Raw genomic sequence first — 24,415 nt, forward strand, 5'->3', positions numbered from 1 at the left:
CGCCTCCTTTGGCCTGGCCCTGCTGCTTCTGGGCCCTTCCCCCCTTCCTGGCCGTTCCAGAAGTCATCCTTGGAGGTTTCGATTTTTTGAATAGACTGATTTTTTTTTTTTTTTTTTTAATTCAAGTGATCATTTTACCACTCCTCCTTCATGCACTTTGCATGGCTGCTCGCTGCTTTTGGGGAACAGGAAGGAGAGGTGAGGCGAGGCCTCAGCGCTGTTTGATCTGGCCCCTGTCCACATCCGGCCCGTCCTCGCGCGTTTCCCTGCTGTGCGGGCCCCCTGCGCGTGGCTCTCTCCACTTGCAATCTGGCCTGTCCTCTTATTTAGGTAACTCCTGACTCTCTCAGTATCAGTTTCACTTCTTCAAGGAAGCCTTTCCTCTCCTTGATGAAACTGAATCCTTCCATTAGAAACTCCTTTCCCAGCGCTCCTCAGAGGAGCAGGTTTTCATTTATTTGTGGAATTATTGAATCGATAACTGTCCACTTGTAAACTTCATGAGGACAGGGAGTGTATGTTTGCTCTCTCATATCCTCACTGCCTAGTAAATGATGGGCATGAACAAAGAGCTGCTGAAAGAAAGGGAAGACGGAAGGAAGGTGGAAAGTTCCCCAACGTGTAATCACTTGTAATTTCCCTGAGGTACAGATTTGACCCGAATAGAATCCACGAGATTCATATGAGATGAGGTGAGTGCCTGTGACTCGCACAGTATCTGCACCGCAGTGTTACTGTTGTTTTCTTTTAGATGGGTGTTCACTTTGTAAACCAATTTTGAGGAATTGTGGTTTCCCTGGGCCTTCTATTACACTACTTATTATTGAGTCATTTCCATATTCAAGCACTTTCTCACTTTTCCCAATCACTGAAGGATTGAATCTGATGCTCCCTCATGACTCTCCACAACCTCACCCCACCCTAATGACCTCATCTTAATAGCCATTATTCCCCAACACAAACTCACCACCCAGCCAGAGGAGCTCCTGCCTTCTAAAATCGCCAGGCTTATTCTCAGCTCCAGGGCTGTTTAGTGCTACTTCGTATGCCAGGGATGCCCTTTTCCCGCCCGTCTACTCACCCAGATTCTACCCACAGAATCACGAAATATCCTGGGGCTCCTGGGGCTCCAAGCCTCTTAATGGTCATTTCCTCCAAGGTCAACCTAAGATCTCTCTTTCTCACAAGACATTTCCTACTGTTCAGACCACTTACTCTCTTCCCTGTAGCATTTGGCCAGTAAAAAAGGACATTACACCTGCTCTGTGCTTTTGCTTGGCATTGCTCAGTAATACTGACATGGTTTCTCTGAATTTCTAGAATCTGTCCAGAAACTGTTCATTTTGGGAACCTGATCATATATTGCTTACATAGCTGTTTAAAATTGCATGTGTTATGTATTTGTCTCAAAGTATTGTTGTGAAAAAATAATTAAGATACAAAAACTGGATTTTCCTTTCCCCATTTCTGCACCTCTGCCTCATTCTGTTCTGTCTGGCAGAATCTGTCTGCTCTGTTCCAGTCACCTGGTAGATTTTAACTTCCCCAGAGCTCCCAAATTTTCATGTTACAGTTTTGGCCCTGCACAGAGTCTGATTATCAGTTCTTGTCGCCACTGTCAGTTTTGGGGAGGGACTTTCTGATTGGCCCATCTAGCTCAGGGGTCCACCATTGTCTAATCAGCTGTGGCCACAGAGCAGGTTCACTAATTATAAGTACAGATACTGAGGGTTGACTCCTCAGATTTGGAGTACTTAGTATAGAAATAGAAGTCAGTCAAGTTTACATTGTAATTATCTACTTCTACCTCTCACAAAATATTTATTTTTTGAAAGGAATAAGTATAAAATGTTAGTTAAATGAATAAAATATAACATTAAATATTTAAGTGGCTCTTAACGTGTATTTAAACTACAGGGTCCATCTTAATAAATAAGTGATTATACTAAGTGTTTCGAACATCTATACCATTACTATCTAATGGAAATATAATAGAAGCTGCATATGTAATCTTTAATTGTCCAGTAGCTACATTTAAAAAAAACGTTACAAGAAGCAGGTGAAATTAAGTATAATAAATGTTATGTAGTCCAATCTATGTAAAATTATTAATGGAATATTTTACATTGTCTTATATTATTCAAAATCCACCCTGTATTTTATTCCTACAGCACGTTCTAGTTCAGACACTAAATTTTCATCCAAAATATGTACTCCATGTTTAGATTTTCATGACAATACAGACTCACATACCTAGCTTTTCCAAACATACTTAAAAGATTTCTGGTCATCAAATCAAGTACTGATTTTTAAATTTAAACAAACTAAAGTTAAGTAAAGTTAAAATTTTAGTCACTCAGTCACACTAGCCACATCTGGAGTCATGGCCCAGCTTTGCTAGCATGGATTAGACAGACCCCTTTTCCCAGACAGAGAAACTAGAGCCCTGAACAGAATCCGTGACTTGTCTAAAAGCACAAAGTGTGTTGGCAGAGCTGGGACTGGAGCTTGAGCCTCGGGGTCACCATTGCTGCCTCCCCGCCCCCCCTCCCCACGCCGCTCCTTCCTCACTGTGCTATTTTGTGTCTGGCTCAGGAGCCATTTATAGACCTGCCCTGGAAAACAACACATATTTATAGTGTTTGGGCTGATTACCATCTTAATCAGATTGAGGTTTCTACCATCACTTTAATTCAAACAAGAAAATGCAAAGTTAGATTGCCTAAAGTGAGCACTGAAGACCCAAAGTAATTGTTTAGGGAGAGTACTAAAATAAATCTGGACAGAACCCAGCCTACCCAAAAGGGAATTCAGATTTTGGAGACCCTACACTAGTACTAGGAGCACACGGTATTTTGCAAAGTGCTTTTATAGAGGAGTTTTCAGTTTGCCTGCCCGTGGAATGTTTGAGAGTGTCAGGGAGTGTCAGGTTTCTGGCCCTAACAGTAAGAACCAGAAGGAGGGGACAGAGTTTACCCACAGCAATGGACATTTGCTATTTGGTTGTGACAATTGCTTGGAGAAAGTTGTTTTCATCAATATGACTTTGGGTTCATTGGAATGAGACAGAAGATGAGCCATTCCATTCCCCAGAGGTCTCTTAATCGAGCCTAAGGGCCGGTGCATCTGATCCAGATGTACGAGCACAAGAGTCATGGTCAACCCGGCAGAAATAATAGTTTATGTGCTTTGACCGTGCTCAGGGATGAAAACATTAGGCAGGTGCTCTAGAGTCTCAGTTTCTCATATTTCTGTTTAAATTTGTGGTGTAACCTTGAACAAACTACATCACTGCTTTAGGCCCTGGTTTCCCATTGATGATACTGGAGGGGCTGGACCACGTGGTCTTCAGTGTTCTTCCAGATCTAAACTATTGTGCTTCTGATGGCACGGCTCTAGATTCTTCTGATTGCTCAGCTAGGAGGTAAGTGCTGGGAGCACAAAGAGGAAAGAAAGGAAATGCTTTGTGCCCTGGGCAGTCATACCTCTAATTCTGGCAAGACTGAGGTTTGACACATATTAAAGAAAACAAAACAAAAACACTCACACCGGGCGGTGATTCTGGTAATTCTGGTAGTTGGATTAGAAGACTGGGTGAATACCAATACTCCTCAGAGGCCTCACAGCTTTATGAGCCAGGGCTTTCCTCCCTCAGAATCTCTAAGGGCTATTTTACCTCCACTCCTTTGTGGAGAACTGTCACAGTGTAGACACCTACCTCAGGCCCGCTTAAGGAAGCACACAGACATCTCTAGGAATAGCTACCAAATGGAAAGCGGTGCCGGGTGCATCCAGGAAGAAACGTAATGCAGCAGGTCCTTGAACAAGGTCATGTCATTGGATGTCGTTTTGTTATTAATAACGTTGGTGAAATGCCATAGGAACTTACCTCTTGTCGAATATAAATGTAAACCAACTAGCCTATAGTAAAATTGGTTTCATTATATGTTGTTTCGCTTAAAGTTGCAGGACCTATGGACAGTGTTAAGGACTTACTGTTAGTATGCCTTGTCCACCTGCAGCTCCTTTTCCCACAAAGCTATGGTGACTGCTGTCAGACTTTTCTCTGCGTCTAAGCCTGCTACAGAATAATGTGTCCCATTCTTTCAACTAATAAACCAGAACAGTTTCTTAAGTGAGGCAGGAAGGTGGAAAGGAGAAAGCATGACAGAATTAGCAAGTCCCCACAGTGTTTTCAAAGCACACAATTTATTTCAACCTGGGTCTTAACATTTACCAGTTCTGAAACTGCAAAAGTGTTATATCACATATCTTATGAAATTCATATATCATCGATTTAAATGTATGTGTAGTTTCAGAATGTGCATGGATCTTTTCATATTTCTGAATGTTGGTCTTCAGAGGCAGTCATATTCCTAGTTGTGTTTAGAATGCTTTTATTTATAGTATTTATATCTTAAAAAAAAATCATTTAGTTAAATCATTAATTTGGCACTCATTGTACTTTAAATATGCCTTAAGAAGCTTGCCCTGGCCAGGTAGCTCAGTTGTTAAGAGTGTGGTCCCGATACACCAAGTCTGCGGTTCCATCCCTGGTCAGGGCACATGTGAATGTATCAATAAGTGGAACAACAACTCTTTCTCTCTTCCCCCTTCTCTCCTCACCCCCCGCCCCCCCAAAAAAAATAAGTAAAAGATCTTTATAAAAATCCTTAGGAAGTTCACCGTTTTTAACCAAATCTTCAGTGGCAGGGGCGTGCGAGCGGTTCAGAGATATTGATTCAATATCATAGATTCTGTTGGCATTCTACACTGACCCATATAAATATATAGGAATACGAAGGCTATGTTGTTTCAGTAGTCCTAGCTAGAACTGCTGTAATTAACCCAGAAAAAGTAAGACAGAAGCCACCAAGAAAGAAGGTAAGAAATTGAGACTGTGGAGTTAAGGAAAATCCAGACATGTTTTCCTTTCAGGGCAAGGATTGTATTTCTTTTTTTATGTATATGGGTGAGTGAAACTCGGTTATATGTACCTCAGGAATCTGAAAGTTACTCCATATATCACTGCTTTGACATTCCGTGTGGCTTTATCAACTTTCCCAATCCTTCGCATTCTTCTGCTGGTAAAATAATGTTATTTATATCTTACATTCTTCTCATGAACATTGTGAGTTCATATTTATTAAGAATGATTTTAAGTTTAAAATGATCTCTGAAATATAAGAAATAGTGACCATAATGCCTTTTATAAAGGCAAAGAAAAAAGTACATTTGTGACCTTCACAACCTTTAATCGTCCATTTCTTAATCGTTCTCCTGGGAGAGATGAAAAACAGAAAGGCCTCCTATCACCTCACAAATGAAACAGTTTGCCATATTTTGTTCTTTTTGCAAATCATTGACTCTACTTAATTAAAAAGAAAATACCAAACTGCTTCACATTCTAGTGAAAACTGGTTACCTCTCCTGCGGGCAGGCAGGTCAAAACTGGCTGGTGTTTAATATTATGAATTTACCTCAGTTTTATCTTTAAATAAATCCAAGAATCTTAAAAGCTAAAATGTAACTATTGAAACATTAATGGAAAGATACAGCTTTGAATATATTATACACTCTTTTCCAAGGAAAGTATGGCAAGAATGAGTAATGAATGAAATACAATTGCAAGACTCATAGACATATATTTTCTAGCAGTGTAGTGGACAAGTTCATATCTTACCAGCTATCAGCCAATTGTTCACTACTTTAAAAGGACAGAGACTGGGGTAGGAGTAGATAATGGGAGTTCCGTGACTGAACTATAAGAAATTACAGTTTTAGGGTTGAAAATTTTACTGGGAAAAGTTGATCGCTTGACCATTGATTAGGTATGTGAAAATGGGAGGTGTAGTTATAGCTCAATAAGAACTTGAATACAGAATGTAAACGTGGAATTCAGTTGAAAATACAGATAAACAGAAATGTCAGTAAGCACTGGTGGTTTTCCCAGTTTAAAAATAAGATACATATAAACAAAATATTTTTTACTTTAACCACAAAAAAGAAAAAATGGAGCCTGTGCATTAGGTTCCTACATGTCAGAAGATCTAGAAGGATAGGCAAAGTGTATTCACAAGTAGAGCAAGGAAAGAGTTTGAAGAGATTAATAGGTGGATTCTGCTTGCCACAGAAAAATTTGCCCAATTACAATGGAATGAACTAATTGGCAAAGACTGTTCTACCATATAAATACTATTTAAACTGTGTTTATAGTATATGCCGTATTCAATACTCTAGGAAATCTGCCCCTTGCTGATAGGCTGGCTATCTAAAGGCAGTTGTCAATGCCAAAATGGACAGAAACTTGGAGAGCAATTCAGCCCCAAAGGAAAGACTGACAGCTCAGAAAGAGACTTGTGAAGGATGCAAATATGAACTTGCAAGTGCTTGAGATAAGCTTTGATTTAACAAAACAAAGAATCCGTTATTCTGTACATACTTTGGAAACACAGTCTTTAAGGTGATGAGTTGAATGAAATTGCCTAATTGAATTAATTCATACCGGGATTGGTTTGTTCTACTTAAATGAAGCCAGAGCCAACAATCCTAAAAGTGTGTGTGTGTTTGTTTGTTTGTTTTGTGATAGAGGTGAGAAAGGAAAGGAGGCTGTAATCTAGGCCTAAAGCGGGCAGAATAAGGTACAGATCTGAGAGACTTTAAAACAGAATTAACAGGATTTGGAAACTGATTACAATTAGACTGAGCTGGGACAAGCAAAAGAGATGTGATGTGGAGGTGGAAGAGTAGAGTCAGGATATGCTAAATGTGAGATGCCTTTTTTTTTATTGAATTTATTGGGGTGACACTGGTTAACAAAATTATACAGGTTTCAGATACACAATTCCACAGCACATCATCTGTACGCTGTATTGTGTGTTCACCACCCTAAGTGAGGTCTCCCCCATACCCTCCTCCACCTCCCCCCAAACCCAGCCCCCCTGCAATGACCTGTCCATGAGCTTTTTTTCTTTTTAGCTCAATTCCTTCAACCCCCACCCAACCCCCCAACTCCCAATCCTAAAAGTTTTAAATGACATTTATTAACTTCCAGGAATTGGAGCTTACCTATCTGTAGATAAACCAGTTTCTTTTTTGTCGGTAGTATATTAATTGAAATTGTCCTGTTAAATGAATCTAAAATGGGGCCACTGTATAATTTAGAATAAATAAATTACTTGACTTTCCCCCACAGTGATACTTTGCTGGTAAATAGAAAAATAAAATTTAGTGGTTTGATTCATTTTACTTGGCCTTAGTTACTCTTTCTCATTCCAATACAGTAGAAGTATATTCAGTTACTTAGGATTTTAATAAGCCAAGTCTATTTTAACTCTCCCTAATAATTGTCTCATTTTTCTCACTGTAATATTTTAGCAGAGTTAAAAAAAAGAAATCAGAGCCTCTACTTACAGAAAAGATAATCTTAAAATATATAAGGTACACGAACTTATGACCAGTGATGAATTTTAAATAACATCACATTAATTTAAGAACTATTAAAATCCATTCTAATATACTAAGAAGTTTTCCCTAATAATCTAAACCTCCGTTGATGCCCAGCCATGTATAGCAGGATCAGCAGCCGTACTGCATAGGCCAGATCCAGTCAGACGCTTCTGTAGAGCCAGCCAGCCGAGATTGGTTTTTATAGATGAACATTTTGTGGTCTGTATGGTGATAGAGAATACTGACTTTGAACCCCAAATAAGCAAAATGTTGAACCCCAAATACAGAATTCCATTCTTGTCGGTATACCTGTATTACAAAAGAAATGAAATTCAATTATTATGCAAAAGAAATCATATTCAATCATTAAATTTTTAATCTTGTGATAAAAAATTTTGCAGAAATTCATTTTCTATTGTATAAACATCCTGCACAATATCCTTAGTTTTTGCCTCTTGGCATGCAAAGCCTAAAGTATTCACTGTCTAGCCCTTTGCAGAAAGTGTGGTCCCTGATGTATTTTTTCTCAGTCACTTATTTTTTATTCACTCATGCATCACTTCAGCAAGTAGTTCCTGAGCAACTGCCGTGTGCCACACACTGTTCTGGGCCCCAGCGACACCGCGGGGATCAAGGTTTTACAAAAATCCTGCCCTGGTGAAACTTATATTCAAATTATTTACAAATTATATACATTGTCACCTCACAACGACCCTGTTTCATTACCCCCATTCTATCTATGGGCCAGCCGTGGTTCGGAGAATTTGTGTAGCTCACCTGGAACCTCTTGGCCAAATTGAACCCGGGTGACTGACTCCAGTGCTTGAGCTTCTGATCAGTGGGCCTGGCAGGCTTCTTGCGTGGGGCTCCATGCTTGGTTTAATATTCACCATCTTGAAATTCTTAATCATTTTTTGAACAAATTTTTGAATAATAAATACATTTTCATTTTGCTCTTGGCTGTAGTTGGTCCTTCCAGGAAGGCAAAAGTGCTTCTCTCTCAAGACCATGTTTCTGCCAAGATGTTTTTCGTTTTCCTTTTTTTAAACTTAAACTCATCTATGAAGAAGGCTTGAAATCTATCAAACACTTTAGAAAAATCAGCTATTATTAGTCTACTGTTTTATATTCCAGTTCACCAAAAGACTGGAAGTTCCTTGAGGGCTAGGGACTCTCTCTCACAATAATTTTCTGTTAGTCCCACTGTTCCTAAAGCTCTTTTAAGAACACAATGACTGCAGAGGCAATATTTTTCATTGGCATTAAATTCCATTAATAGCTGAACTTTGTCAAGGTTAAGAGTTGGCTCTGTCTCCTCTTAATTTATTTCCATGAAAGAGAGAAATCTTTACCATCAATGCTTCCCTCTAATCTATATGCATTTGTACATTTTGAAACAGATGTTAGATCTGAATTAACTGTTTAATTCAAGAACTGACCTGTTCTAATATAAGGAAATCTTTTGTCAGGCAGCCAATGACGTTGATGTCTTTGGAGGATGCTCCGAGTTTGCTGTTTTTAAAGTGGATGCTTTATCTTCCTTTCAATTTCTTGTAGCCTAGTCATTGTTGGATAAGCGAAATGGTGGAACAGTTGTCAGTCAGCTTGACGGATCTTCTGGATAAGTTTTCAAATATTTCTGAAGGCTTGAGTAATTATTCTATCATAGACAAACTTGTGAAAATAGTAGACGACCTTGTGGAATGCATGGAAGGACACCTATTTGAGGTAAGTTTGTACCCACTGGGATTAGTTTCTACTACTCTTCTCTAAAACCTATATTGATTGTGGTGGTAGGGGTGGGGGCATTTTTATTGGTGTGACTTTTAATGTATAAATCTGTAATTAAAAATATTTTGAAAGATGAACACAGAAATAGATGTCTGTAGTTATACTTCAGTGTTGAAATGTACATTAAAAGTTGTACCATGGTCAATTTAGCTCAGTGGTTAGAGCACTGGCCTGCGGACTGAACGGTCCCAGGTTTGATTCTGGCCAAGGGCATGTGCCTTGGTTGCAGGCTCGATCCCTGACCCTGGTCCGGGCATGTGCAGGAGGAAACCAATTGATGTGTCTCTCTCACATCGATGTCTCTCTCTCTCTCCCTCCCTCCCTCCCTCCCTTCTTCTCTCTCTCAAAAGCAATGGAAAAAAATATCCTTTGGTAAGGATTAAAAGAAAAAAAGACTTAAAAGTTCCCATTTAATGTAAAAATGGATTTACACAACAATGGTAAAAGCAGCCCCAACTTTATCTTTATTTCATAAGTGAGTGAAATTCTCATAACTTTCCTATTAGGTTACAAATGTTCATTTACCTTTAAATGGAAAATTGTCATATAATGAACACTTAAACTTTACCTCTTATCCATAGTAATCATGGCATATCAAAGAAGCGCATTTTCACATCTCCAGGTCATTTTATGATTAGTTGTTACCAACTTCAGAATGGGCATGGCAATGATTTGGGTTCTGTACTGTTGAAGAGGCAGGACACTACTAGAGACTAAGTGTAGTACAAGGTGTTGGAGTCCAAATCCTGACTTGGTCATTAATTAGCTTTTTGAATTTCAGTTGAGTTGACATAAGATGATTTGTGATGAGTGCTTTAGCACTGAATCTGGCAAAAGAAATGTTAATAAATATTTTTATTATGATGATTTTATAACATTGTATCTGTAATGGAATAGGTCTTGGGAGACATGCTTTGGCATAGAGTTCACAAGCCAAGGTTTAGCCTGCAGGCCTTTTAGAAGTTTAAACCTAAGATTTTAAATATGATTCTGTACCATAATACTCAAATACTTCCTCCTCATCGAAGTTCCAGTTACATTTTAAGACCCAACACCAGTCCCATCTGTGTTCTCCAATCTCAAAAGTCTTGTCAAGCTAATAACCTAATCACTATATTTATTCACTTCTAATTTCTGAGTCAGAACGTATCTCACAATCAATGACATCTTAGAGTTAACATCTCTTTTTATATCATATTAGTATAAATAGTGTGCTGATGGCATTGATGAGAAGCGAAGTCACAAAAAATAGAGTATATCAGACAAAGTGTCATAAAGGAAATAGTATATGCATTGGAGCTTGAAAGATGAGTTATGTGTTCAGTAAATGGTGATGTCAGTAAGAGCTTTCCAGATACCAAAGATTGTGCCTTTAGTGGTCATGACGCTTTGGCTGGAACCCAGGAGGTTCATACCAGGTGGTATTTCTCAGTCGTTTTGGAGATTGAGTAAATATATGTAAAGCACTTAGAGAAGTACACAGTAAGTGCTACATAAGTGTGAACTCTTATTAGTGCCTGCTTTTCTTTATAGACAGTCATGCATTTCCGATTTCCTAAAATACAGCTTTGATTTGCTTTTGGGAGGACTTTAGAAATTAATCATACTCTTTATTCTTTTGTGACTTCTTTCACTCAGCATTATATTTATAAGATTTATTATGCACTTTAATGCATTATAGCTGTGGGTTTTTTTTACTGCTTAGATAGTATTCCACTGATTCAACATACCACTATTGATTAAACCACCGTCGTATTAACTGGTGTGTTTGTAAACACTGCTGGTAAGAGAGCTTTCTTGTGTGTCTCATGGTACATAAATGCAAAAGCTTCACTGGAGTTCCTAGCGAGGAGTGGAATGTCTGGGTCACAGGATGGGCACATGCCCAACTTTACCAGCTAGTATTATGTGTGCCAGTTTACACCATTCCATCAGTGTATGAGTCCCCTTAGCTCCATCCATGTCCTTGCCAATATTTAGCATCAACGGACTTTTTAATTTTTGGCTATTTGGAGGATATGTTATGGAGGTGTTTTTTAAGTAAGGAATAATGATTTAAATGAGCATGTTTAAAGAGCAATGCCTCTAATTTGCTGTTAGGATTATTTCATTGTTTGATGTTGAATTCACCTACTCACCCCTAGTGCCCACCCTGTTCCTTTTATCTGGAGTTGAGCCTCAGACTGAACTGGATGGGATCACTGCCCTGCTGTATCAGTGTGAATTACGTATGTTGAAACAGTTATCTAAGAGTATTTGTTTTTCTTGAATCTTTGAAGGACAGTCTTCCACTCTGACATCAGTTAAAATCTGTAGACGATTTGCAAAATACAGTCCTGTTTTTTTACTTCTTCTAGAATGGAAAAAAGTCATCTAAGAGCCTAGTACCCGAGCTGTTTACTCCTGAAGAATTCTTTAGAATTTTTAATAGATCCATCGATGCCTTCAAGAACTTGGAGATGGTGTCATCTAAAACTAGTGAATGTGTGGTTCCTTCAACATTAAGTCCTGACAATGGTAAGACATATAAGCATTTCTAATTTAAATGTAAAAGCCAAGCTTGATTCTTATATGTGTAAGTAAGAATCTACCTCTGAGTCAAATATATGTGTAGTTAGAGACAGATGTGTGTGCGTTATGCCTAATATAAAAGCAAATATCAAGCATGAAAGAAATGAATGGTTGTAGATTTGTTTTTCAAGCCAAAGCAACACTCATGGCTTTCAGATTAAAGAACTGTGTGTGAGTAAACAATGAATGAGATAGTCACTCATATCTTTCTTATTGGCTCTTTGCCAGTAATTTACAATTATGTTATTTTTCATCTCCCATCTTCTTAATGTCCCCTTCTCAAATCTTTTCCTAGAGGGTCTAACTCTGAGTCATGAATTCTGATCTTCACTAGTTACTCTGTATTGAATCTCTTTCTCCCCTATCCCCTTCCCCAGGGTCCCGATAATAAAAAATCTTAATTACATTGCTGTTTTTTAAAATGACCAATTCTGAACAAGTCTCATTTTCTTACATTTATTAGCCTATACAGGCAATGAATCTTTGTTCTGTAAGGTCACTGGTGAGTTTCGTAATAAAAATAGAACAACAAGACCCAGTATGAAATAAATAGGATCTGAATCATCTAGATTTGGGAAGTGAACCTGCAAAGTACTCTGGTATTGCACTCGGCCTTTTGGGGACTCTGTAATTCATGTAAATCGCCGTGCAACACTGACACATTATTGCTTTCTATTTAGATTCCAGAGTCAGTGTCACAAAACCATTTATGTTACCCCCTGTTGCAGCCAACTCCCTTAGGAATGACAGCAGTAGCAGTAATAGTAAGTACATATATCTGATTTAATGCATGCATGGCTCCAATTAGCACCTATAGGAGTATTGCATGGGCTTTAAAGGAAATTCTGCAATTATTACTGTGAATACTGTTCCATTACTGTTCTTCCTGTTATGGTCTTTCTGAGAATTAAATATTAGGTTTGTAGAATTGGGTTTCCCTCCAGTTTGAGATAATGATGAGAGAATTGGACCAATAAATTTTCTGCTAAGATCATTTTAAATAAGGCATGACATTACTTTTAGAAATATGATTTACGCTTTTTTCATTGTTGACTTAAAATAATATTTTGGGTCGAATTTGCCTGAATTTTACAATGGAAAGTACAAATGCTAGTTTTGTGGAATTCCAAGGATATTTTCAGTTTTGTATATATCATTTATTACTCTTCTGTGTTTGGAAATTTGATGACTTTGTTATTTTACTATAAAATTATATGTTGGAAGAGAATATGCTTCTTTCCCTGAAATTCTTGTCCTCTTTGGCCCAACAGCCCAGTTTCCTGGAAGTCCTTAATATTCTTTTTAAGTCTAGGCAAAGCTCATTAGATTTACTAAATATTTTGACCGTCTAGTCTCATGGAAGCTGTAAGAGGAAAAAAAATCATCCTGTGATCTTAGCTAAGAAAGTCATTCCGTAAGATTTAGTAATAGGCACTGTCATATGTTTAGGGATATAGAAGACCTATCTGTGAAATGAAGTAATCAATTAATTACAGATCCACAATAGCAATTCTACATTTCAGAAATTTTAAAAAAGGACCTCAAATATCCAATTTGTTTTGGAATTTTTGGCACCAAAACCTGACCTAAATTGAGATGAGGCTCTTTATAGTCTTTACCCTTATTAAAGTGACTTTATGCATCTCACTATAGAAATATTGATGTGTTTGGCTGTAGATTGTTACCCAGACCTCACTGAGAATATTATATAATACACAACATAAGTAGGACAGAACCTTCTAAAACCTAAAATTCTGATTTACAGGATACTTCAGATTTGGAAAGTCTAGTAAAGGGAATCTATGTGTGTCAGTTAAGGTCTGTCCTAGTAATTATAGATTTTATTAATGTTTTCAAAAAATCAATTTTGGCTTCTTAAATTCTATTTGTTTATATTTCATTAATTTCTAATCCTTAATAGTTCCTTCATTCTGCTATGGGTTTAATTTGCTCAACTTGTTCTAGCTTCTTACGGTCTTAAGGTGGAAAAATTAGATCACTGACTTTTAAATCATTCTTTTCTAATACAAGCACCTTAGAGGTATAGATTTCCTTGTAAACAGCTTTAGCTGCATCCCACACATTGATATGTTGTGTTTCCACTATCATGTCTTTAAAAATATTTTAAATTGTCCTCATGGTTTCCTCTTTGATTCATGGGTTGTTTCAAGTCTAAAAATGTGTTTTCTCTAGATGTCTTATTGTTACTGTTCAAAATTAACTCTATTGTTGTTGGAGGACATACATTGTAATCTTTTGAAATTTGAGGCTTATTTTATGTCTATTATTCAGATATCAGCTGTAGCATCCTCAAATGTGATCAGAGTGGTTCATAGTATTGTTCAGATCTTCTATATCCTTAAATTTTTGTCTAATTTTTTATCAGTTACTGAGAGAGGGGAATTAAAAACCTTTCCTTTTCGTTGTGGATTTGGCCGTGTCTCCTTTTGAAAGTACCTCTCTGGTAGACAGGATATAGTTGGGCCTTGCTATTTTATCTAGTTTTCTGACTTTCATTCATTTATATTTGATACAATCGCTGGTACCCTTGGGGATGGGTTTACCGTTTTGTTATTTGTTTCCTGTTTGTCTGGTTTGTTTATTGATTCTCTGTTCCTCCTTTCCTGCCTTCTTTTGGGTTAAAGTGTGTCTGTTCATTCTATTTTAATTACCCTGTTGAGTTTTCATCAGCGCCTCTTGGCATTATTTTGTGGTTGCTTTAGGAATTACAACATACATCTTAACTTGTAACATCCTACTTAGAGTTAATACTGTAGCACTTCAAAAAACATATAAGAACCTTGAAACAGGATCCTGCCACTTACCCACAACCATCTTTTGTGCTATGTTGACATATATATCTACCTAGTCATAAACCTCTCGATGCAGTCTTAAAATTATTGATTTAAACCACCATCGTCTTTTATATTTACCCACATATTTATTCTTTCTTGTGCTCTTCATTCCCTCTTCGAAATCCAAGCTTCCACCCAGTGCTAATTCCTTTCAGGCAGAAGAACTCCCTTTCTTGCAGAACCTATCTGCTGGCCACAACTTTTTTTCTTTTTTTCTTTTTTTCTTTTTTTTTAAATATATCTTTATTGATCTCAGAGAGAGGAAAGGAGAGGGAGAGAGAGACAGAAACATCAATGATGACAGAGTCATTGATCGAGCCCATGACCTGGGCACGTGCCCTGACCGGGTATCGAACCCCGATCCCCTGGATCGACGCTCAACCGCTGAGCCACGCCCGGCTGGGCCACAACTTTTTTCTTTTAATTGAAATATGTATTTTGTCTTTAGTATTACAGGCATTATTTACTAGATATGAAACTCTAAGTTAGAATTTTTTCTTTCAGTCCTTTAAAGATGTTACTGTGTCTTCCTGCTTCTGTCGTTTCTGACAGAAAGGCAGCCAACATCTGCATTATGTCTCCCCTCGTATGTGCTGGGTCATTTTTCCCACTGCCTTCTTTCGAAACTTTCTTCTGTTTCGCAGTATAACTAGGCCAAGGCATGGTTTTCTTTGTATTTATCTTTTGTTTGTCTAGCTCCTTGGATCTGTTTATTTTCCCCAAATTTGGGGAAACTTTTGCCATGACTTTTTAAAAAAAAATTTTTGTAAATTTTTTTTTTTAATTGATTTCAGAGAGAGGGTAGGAAAGGGAGAGAGAGATAGAAACATCAGTGATGAGAAAGAGTCATTGATCAGCTGCCTCCTGCACGCCCCCTACTGGGGTCAAGCCCCAAACCTGGGCAAGGGCCCTGCCCGGAAATCGACCTGTGACCTCCTGGTTCATAGGTCCAAGCTCAACAACTGAGCCAAGCCGGCTGGGCACCATAACTTTTTATTTTTATTTTTTATTCTCTCACCTTTCCTTCTGAGACACAAATCACATATGTGGCAGTTTGATATTGTCTCACTGATCATGGAGATTTTGTTTTTTCAACCACTCTTAATTCTTCAAAATGAATAATTTCTGCTTATCTGTTTTTAAATTCCCTGACTCTTCATTCTGACATCACCAATCTGCCAAATTTTTCATCCAGGATATCTTGTTGACTTTTTTTTTAATTTTAAGAATGTATTTGCTTAGAGCAGCTAAGGTTCACAGCAAAATTGAAGGGAAGATACAGAGATTTCTCACACACTCCCTTCCTCCACACATGCACAGCCTCCCCCACTATCAACATTCCCACCAGAGAGGTACATTTGCTACAATTGATGAACCTACGTGGGCATGTCATTATCACCCCAAATCCATAGTTGACATAGGTTTCACTCTAGATGGTGTATATTCTATGGGTTTGGATCCAGTGCAGTTTTTCTTTTCTAAGTTTGTACTTTGTGTTACAGAATTTCCATTCGATCATATTTTATTTTTTTCTGTTGAGATTTTCTTTCATATATTCATCACAACAATATTTCCTTTTTTGGCCCTTGGATATAGTTATAATAGCTGCTCTAAAGTTCTTATCTCTAATTTCAACATCTCAGGGTTATCTCAGGGTTGTTTTCTACTGACTGATTTTCTTTCTCCCGATTGTGAGTCACAGTTCCCTCTAGATGGCTAGTAATTTTTAATTATTTGATGGATACTTTGGTTATTATGTTATTGAGTATCCAGATTCTGTAGCATTCCTTTGGTGACTGTAGAGTTTTGTTGCAGTGGGCAGTTCAATTACTGTAAGGAGTCACCCCTTATGTGTGGTTTTTGCTTTCTGTGGTTTCAGTTACCTATAGTAACTGAATATACTGAATGGAAAATTCCAGAAATAAACAATTCATACATTTTAAATTGTACTGTGTTCTGAGTAGCATTATAAAGTCTCTCGCTGTCCTGCTCCATCCCACTGGCACCCTTTGGCCAGCATATGTCCATTCTGTACACACTACCTCCTGTTAAGTCACTTAGTAGCCAGAAAATCTCGCTGTTCTTGCTCATCAGAACCCCGTTGTCTCTGAATGACTGTTAGGGTCTCTGATAAAACCATAGCTTCCCAGGCATCGTTTCGTTTATCATCAGGTTTTGTGAATTTTCTCCTTGTGCATGTATAGCTTATTATTTGACGAGTGACTTAGAGAGACTTCTGGAGATTTCTGGTGCTCCTTCTCTGCTCAGCTCCTTTCCTGCGTCTGACCCTGCTGCACAAACCCGGGCCATGTGAGCACCCTGCGCTTGGTCTGATTCCTGTCTCAGGGAGAATGCTGAGCCTTCCTTGGGCTCTGTCTTCCAGGCCTCGGTCTGAAGGTGCCTCCCAGCCAGAAAATCAGGACAGTCATGGGTCTCACCGTGTGTGTTTTTGCTCCCTCGAGGATTACACTCTTGTGCTACCTGTTGGCTAATGTCTGAAAACAGTTGCCTAATTTGTCTAGTACAGTAATTCTTTAGTTTGGGAAGGCTAATCTGCTACCATCATGGTTAGAAGCAAAAGTCTTTTCTACTTACTTTAAAAGACAAACTGAGTGCAAAACACCCATTCAGTCCTGTGCCTCTGAGTCTGAAGGTACTTTTTAAATTGCAAAAATGAATGGCCAATCTCCTTTTTTTATTTATTTTTTTTTCTTCCTTTTTGTATAAAGGATATTTTAAAAATGTTTGAGATCCTTACAGACAGTATTTAAATGACATTGAAGGAAATCCTTACTTTGACATTACCTTGCACACCTAGAAATACAGCCTGACTTGGGGTTATATCCCAGCCCTTGCCTAGCTCTATGACCTTGGGAAGGTACTTAATCTCTCTGGACTCCACAGTCAAATAGAGAATAGTACCTCCTTTCTAGGGTTTCTGTGAATTTCAAGTGTTATCAGATGTGTACTGGGAGCCATGCCTGATATATATGTAGTGTGTGTCCATCATTAATTATTAGAACAGTTGGCTGCACTGAGGCTGTGGGTAAGTGACTAGCAAGTCTGTGCTGAACTTTGGGTCTGAACCAAGTCGCAGCACCGAGTAGCGTGTTTTCTAAGCTCCAAGAGATCCTTGTTCACAGGCATGGTGCCTATAAACAGACTCATCTAAAAAGGAGTTCAGCAAATTTGTAGCACAGTTTTTTGTGCTCTGTATTTGTACAGATGTTGGGTATTATTAGTCAAACCAAACAAGCCACTTCCCACGAATTTTGGACAGTGGAAAGTTTTTGTAGCACTGAGATACAATCAATATGTTAACAACCCAGGAATTTGGGATTACCCAAATCCTATCCAGATGAGCTCCCTCACTCCATGTTTCTTTGGGCAATTTTTACTTAACAGCAAAGCTTTGTTTCTGGCTTGGGCTTTGGCCCCATATACCTTTCAGGTGGGCCTTGAGGCGCCTGATTCAAATCTTACTGATTCTTGGAGGATAGCAGCAGTAGCCAGTGTTGGGAGTCAGGCCCTAGAGATGCAAGCAAGCCTTTTCTGATAACATTTTTTCTCTCCCTGCAAGAGAGGTGGCACTGTCATAGAGAGAACCAAAAGGCCTGCATATTATGCCACTTAAATTAACAGAAGAAATAACAAAATTGAGGAAAACTTGAGGAGGTGAAGCTCAGTTCCTGTGGTCCTGTCCCCCCCAGTCTTCACCAGGCCTCTCCCCCTCTCTGTCCTGCAGGAGGGCTGCTGCTGGAGGGAGAGTCAGTTTCCAGGACTTTGCCATAGTCCTAGGGTGGAACTTTCAAAGTGGCTAAAAAGCCACAGTACTCAGAGAGCAAGGTGAACTTTCCCTAGGTCGGCTTCTCCTCCAGCAGGGCTCTGTTTGGACCACCTCCTTAGGGGCCTGTCCTACCTGAGAAAGATTCTGAGTAGGGAATCCCAGAAGACCTCGCTCTCTAGTAAGCTCCTGCTTTTTTGCTAGTTGGGCATGGTGTCTTCTCTGGTCTGAATGGCACAGCTCAAATACTGGCCTTTGGATAAAGCATGGAGCGCAAGGTGTTCAGCTGCCTTGATTCCAGGGCATCTGGCTGCGCAAACATAGCTCTTGGAGTTCTCCCTGGCACCATCCTAGCTCGTTGGTTTTCCACTGGCGTTGGGAGACAAAAATCAATAGCTTCCTTTGTTCTCTCTATAGATATTGGTTAGGGTCTCTTCAGGGAGGTTACCTGATGAAATCTATCAAAATTATACACCAGCAACCCCAGGATTGGGTTGTCTATTAAGGAAAATTCAAATATGTTACTGGAGTACAAACACAAACAGTTTAATCATTTAAACTTCCTAAAACAGTAGGAATTGCTTATAATTCTGAATCCATTTTCTTCTAGAAAACACTTTTATAAATGGCAGTTCAATCCCAGACTAGTGCACATAACACTTAAAGTAACTATTATTATAATAATAGTCACACTTCAGTTATACCAAATCCTATTTTTTAACTCAGGCTTATTTTGGCAAGAGAATTCATGTTGAGCTCCAATTTAATATGCCTAAACTGTATTTCCCACAGGCTTGTAGGATGTGGGGTGGACCAGAAAAACTGTTAATCAAGTCTTAAGGAAACCATTCATTGTTATGTGAGTGGAAGTCCCCACTTCCTTACCCAGTCCCTCCGTCCCTTACTGTACACACCCACCACTCACTGCCCCCCAGCACATACACACGCATGTGAGCACACACACATGAGCACGCATACATATCCTATTATCAGAGCCTCCTTGGAAACACAGGAATCATAAAATTGATGAGTTTTCTACTTTGTTTATAAATGGTGGGAAGGTAGGCAATTCCTGTTCTTACTAGAGAAGATAAGATTTGTTTCTTGCCTCTCAGGTTAAATTTATGAGTTTATTTTTTCCTGGTCAATGTTGATACATGTACAGTGATTCAGTTCTTTCATATTATGTACTATATTTAGGTACTTTACATGTTAAATAGGTGACTGCAGGCTGACAGTAACTTGAATATCATGGTAAAATATCATAGCCCAAAGCAGTCACTTTATCTTGGATTAGTTTACATTTTGATAATATAATCATTGAAACTGTATGATTTCCAAATGTATTGCATCTTCAAAAGAAAACAGATTTTTAACTTCCAAAATGGCACGTGTCAATGTTTCCAAACAACAAAGTCGTTCCCTATCAGGAAACAGAGGAAAATATGTCAAAATGTTACGCTCTGTGTTGGGAGGGAGAGACCCTGTGGTGGATGTGTTTTGTTTAAATTATAAATCATCTTGTTTCTCATGGAAAAGCAAAGCAGGAGCAAGGAAGGTGTCCCAAGCTAACATATGTCTCCTCTCACCGTAAGTTACTTACTTACAGAAAGCAATGGGGAAGACACTGGTGCTTTCAGCCGTGTTTTAATGTTCAGTAGTCTCAGGCTTTCCAAAAAAGCCTGAGAAATCAAACCTTTAGTCCAGAGCACAGTGCCAGTTACTGCCTGGCATCCAATAAGTGTACCCTGAAGATGCAATGAGGAAACGCCATGATTCTTAAGCATGAGGCACCTAAAAGTAGGCTAACCAAAATGTACATAGGATTTCTGACAGTATTTGTAGCAGGCCAGACACAGCTTAATGCACACAGACCTTGATCTGGGTTACAAAGTGTCATCTTTAAAATCGCTTGGCTAGATGTCAAGAATGAGAAAGTGAAAGATATTAGAAGATAAAGCTGTAGAAGATGCATTTGCTTGGGTGTATAAATCCCCCCCCCCCCCAAATGCATCCCATTTGTATTCCCTATGCAGCAACATTAACCAAGTCAAATTTCCTTTTGTCTGTGGGTTTTTTTCCTTTTTTAATGTATTGACCTTTTGGAGACTACATGGATTTGTATTCCATTCCAAAACAATACTCAGCAGAAACATCAGCGGTTTAAATATTTTAAACAGAGATGGGTCAAGAGTGATTACGGAAGCAGTTGGGAACCACCAGAGCAATAGGAGCAGAACCACTGGTGTGGATATGACGTGTTCACCACTGTCCCACTTAAATTACAGGGAAGGCCTTGAATTCCATTGGAGACTCCAAGCTGCAATGGGCAGCCATGGCACTGCCAGCACTCTTCTCTCTTATAATTGGCTTTGGTTTTGGAGCCTTATACTGGAAGGTAAGTGTTGTTTTTTTTCATCTCTTTTTTTTAAATATGTCTTTATTGATTTCAGAGAGAGGAAGGGAGAGGGAGAGAGAGAGAGAGAAACATCAATGATGAGAATCATTGATTGGCTGCCTCCTGCACGCCCCCCACTGGGATCAAGCCCTTACCGGGAAGTGAACTTCCATCTCCGGGATCCTAGGTTGATGCTCAATGTCTGAGCCACACTGGCCAGGCTTTCTTTCTTTTTTTTTTCTCAGAAACTTCCTGAGCTGTATTTACATAAATGATTAACAAACAAACTGCCCTTTTCTGAGAAAGGATCTCACCAGAAAAATGATAAAATAGGTGAAGTTCAACCTTAACTTAGTCTCAGCAACACTGAAATCCTGGAAAGGTTTCTCTACATTATCTGTTACACTTTGGAGACAACTGTGGCTAAGAATGCACACTTAAGAAATAGGAACTGGTTTTAACAGCTTTAACTAAATACCAAATGGAAGAAAATATGCTGAAAATCTTATGACGTGGTTAAAGCCAGACAGAAATATTATTTATATTATTTGCTATTTTGAAGTTCTACTCTTTTGTTTTCTTCTTACTGAAGCCTGTCGAAAATTTTTAAATGTGCTAGATCATTGTGATTCAGCTTTTTGAAATTTCTTTTGAATTTGATGACTATTTCTTTCAGTTTCATTACATTTTTCCCTCCAACATTCTAAAAATGTTGAGTCGATAATATCAGGCTCTTTTTATAATTTCTTACTGGGAAAAATATTTTACATCATGCTGCATGCTGAAGAAAACTGGTATTGTGGAGTTACTGACATAAAAGATAGCAGAGACCACTTACCTCTTAAATATGATAGGATTCATTGATATTTTCACGATATATATCATTGTTCTTTTTCCAGAAGAAACAACCAAATCTTACAAGGGCAGTTGAAAATATACAGATTAATGAAGAGGATAATGAGATAAGGTATTTTTGTTTTCCATTGTCATTTCACGTACCATACACACGCTCATGTCTGTAAGCTGTGTTCACTCTTATAATAGCAGCTCCCAACCAGTGTCTTCCAAGTCTTTGTCCACACTTCTAACCTCTCACTCTCTCTTCTAGCCTACATCTGTCTACATTTCCCTGTAGAATACCTTTATAATCTTAGGGTATCAGAAGCGGTCCTCTCTATTTCTGTAAGCCGAATTTTGCTCAGACTCCTACTCATGGTGTGTCGTAGGCACGTTTGCTTAATTGTCCTTTTCCACACTGTTACCAAGACATACCCATTCCTCTCTCAAGTCTCTCACAAGCTCTGTTTTTGGCTATAGTGATTATCTTCATCCAAATCTTTGGCCGAGTTGCTGCCACAGAATCTTTCTTTTACTTTGCCCCTCTAAACTCTGTCTTTGTCTCATTTTTCCTTAAACTTTGGTTCATAATATCTCTTCCTAGTGTGATTTTTCTCTTGCATACTTAATATGTTTGACTTCACTCTAGTTTTTAGAGCCCTTTTCCCCAACCTATTATTTTCTCCAAAGTCAAATATAAAAATTGTTTTAAGATACCTTTCCATTTACTATAGCTGACCCTGATCACGTTTTTACCTTATGCCATATTGCCCCAGTACTGATACTTTGATTTTATATTGTTATAACTTTTACTTGTCATGTTACTTTCTCTCAGATCATGGCTATGTATATACATTCACATAAGTGCATATTAAACGCATATAAGCATTTTTGGTTTGTGTATATGCATATGCATAGAGAATTTTAAAATCTACTTGCATTTTATGACTATATTTAGGCAGATAAAGTCTTCCCCCATCCTTACAGTAATACTTATGAAGGTAAGCTTCCTACTCAGCTTTGCAACCTTTTGTTACTGTATTTTACAGAAAAATTAATCTGCCTTTTACAATGCTCAGATCATGGTGTATGTACTTCAGAATTTCTGTCCAAAAGCAAATAAGCATTTTTCTTATTGTTTTTTAGTATGTTGCAAGAAAAAGAGAGAGAGTTTCAAGAAGTGTAATTGTGGCTGTATCAACACTGTTACTTTCGTACATTGGTAAGTTTTTAGAATTCAAGTGGAAAGATTTAACAAGAACTATAAAGCTTCTTAGACTCCAGAATTTAGAAACAAAATGTATTGTCTTCTGTTAAGCTGATGCCAGTATGTTAACTGAAAAGCTGTTACATAATTGAACTGTGCTTTTCAAATCTAGTTATATTCTGAAGTTTTGAAAGGCAAAGCAATGTTAGTCCTGACAATTCATCTTGTGTGGGAGATATATAAAACATTAACAGTTAAGTGTTTATTATTTTTGAGGGCAGAAAATAAATTACACAAGAGAATAGAATAAATCAGGACTAAAATGAAATATTAATAGCGGAAGAATAAATAAAATCAATTTCAATTAGGTGTCATTACTGTAACATGATAGAAAAAGTATTTCATTTATTAGATGCTGAAAGGAGCAAAAAACAAATACTTCCCTGCCATTTTTAGGAAAAGGAGAAAAGGTTAAAATATCTTACAGTCAGAAGAGGGAAATTGTCAAGGTAAAGTGTCACCTGCCACATGACTGGTAATCACTACGCCTCATCACAGTACAAAGCCCAGGACACACTGAATATGAACCATTGATAGACACCTGCAGTGATTATGTGGGTCTGTGGAGGGCTTGTTGGGGGAAGGAGGGAGCAATCATGTCCAGGAGGCACTGATGCTCACATCTCCTCTCCCAGCTCCTGAACTCCAGACACTGTTGGGGGAGCACCCTGAGTGGCACTAACCTGGTCTAACATAGAGTCATGCTCTTCTCACTTTCACTTCTGCTAACTGGCTCTTACTTTTGTTATGCCCTGGGGAATCCTGAGTGCATTTATTACAGTGGAGTATGAGTGGTCTCTTGTGCTTTTTATTTCTTCCCATCCTCTCAGGATCAGAGGATCACTTACTCTCCTAGATGGTATAGATATGGTCAGTGGTGACCTGGGCTTTTTCTTTACAGGTCACTGTCCTGACTTTCAGTTCTGTCCCAGATTCTGACATTTATCTCTAGATTGAAACTTCACCAGGGAAACTGGGTCACAGAGCCTTTTGCCTCCTCCAGGGGAGCGCTCACTGTTTATTATAGTTATAGAACATCGTTTTCAGCTATCCAAAATAACATGCTATAATAATAATCATGCCACATATTTCTCTGACACTTTAACCCTGCTACTGCACAGACTTATTTTTGCCTTTAATCATGCCCTTGATCACTGTGTCCAAAGCAAATGTATACACCCTTAGCTCGGCTTTTTTATTTTCTGGAGTTATATTCCCCAAGATGAAATCATTGTTTTTTCCTAGAAACCTATATCTCTGCCCCTCAACCCCAGCACAAGCCTCACTGTATCTTCCCTGCCTGTCATTTCAGTTCTCCTAAGCCAGGCATCCACAAATCATACAGCAAATGGTTAATTGAGTCTTAAAAACTCAAGTAATGTCTTTGGATGTTTGGTTCTGGATTGCATTGCTGGGATCTTGTTTTGGCACACAGGTCTTTAATCATGTGGTTTTTAATTGTG

General features: G+C 38.4%; 1 protein-coding gene across 2 annotated transcripts in view; it reads left to right on the forward strand.

The window, feature by feature from the left end:
• Window positions 1–24,415, forward strand: part of KITLG (KIT ligand) — an 81,268-nt gene that overhangs the window by 47,142 nt on the left and 9,711 nt on the right. The window contains exons 4-9 of one of the 2 annotated variants that reach the window (XM_016199450.2): window positions 9,007–9,177; window positions 11,598–11,757; window positions 12,492–12,575; window positions 20,739–20,848; window positions 21,748–21,815; window positions 22,832–22,907. In XM_016199450.2, coding sequence (XP_016054936.2) covers window positions 9,007–9,177; window positions 11,598–11,757; window positions 12,492–12,575; window positions 20,739–20,848; window positions 21,748–21,815; window positions 22,832–22,871 — 633 coding nt within the window. In that variant the 3' untranslated portion in view covers window positions 22,872–22,907. The remainder of the gene's footprint in view (window positions 1–9,006; window positions 9,178–11,597; window positions 11,758–12,491; window positions 12,576–20,738; window positions 20,849–21,747; window positions 21,816–22,831; window positions 22,908–24,415) is intronic. The other variant, XM_016199451.2, reaches the window with a different exon arrangement.

This window comes from Miniopterus natalensis, chromosome 2 (assembly GCF_054644295.1).
Source record: "Miniopterus natalensis isolate mMinNat1 chromosome 2, mMinNat1.hap1, whole genome shotgun sequence".
Lineage (NCBI taxonomy): Eukaryota > Metazoa > Chordata > Mammalia > Chiroptera > Miniopteridae > Miniopterus > Miniopterus natalensis.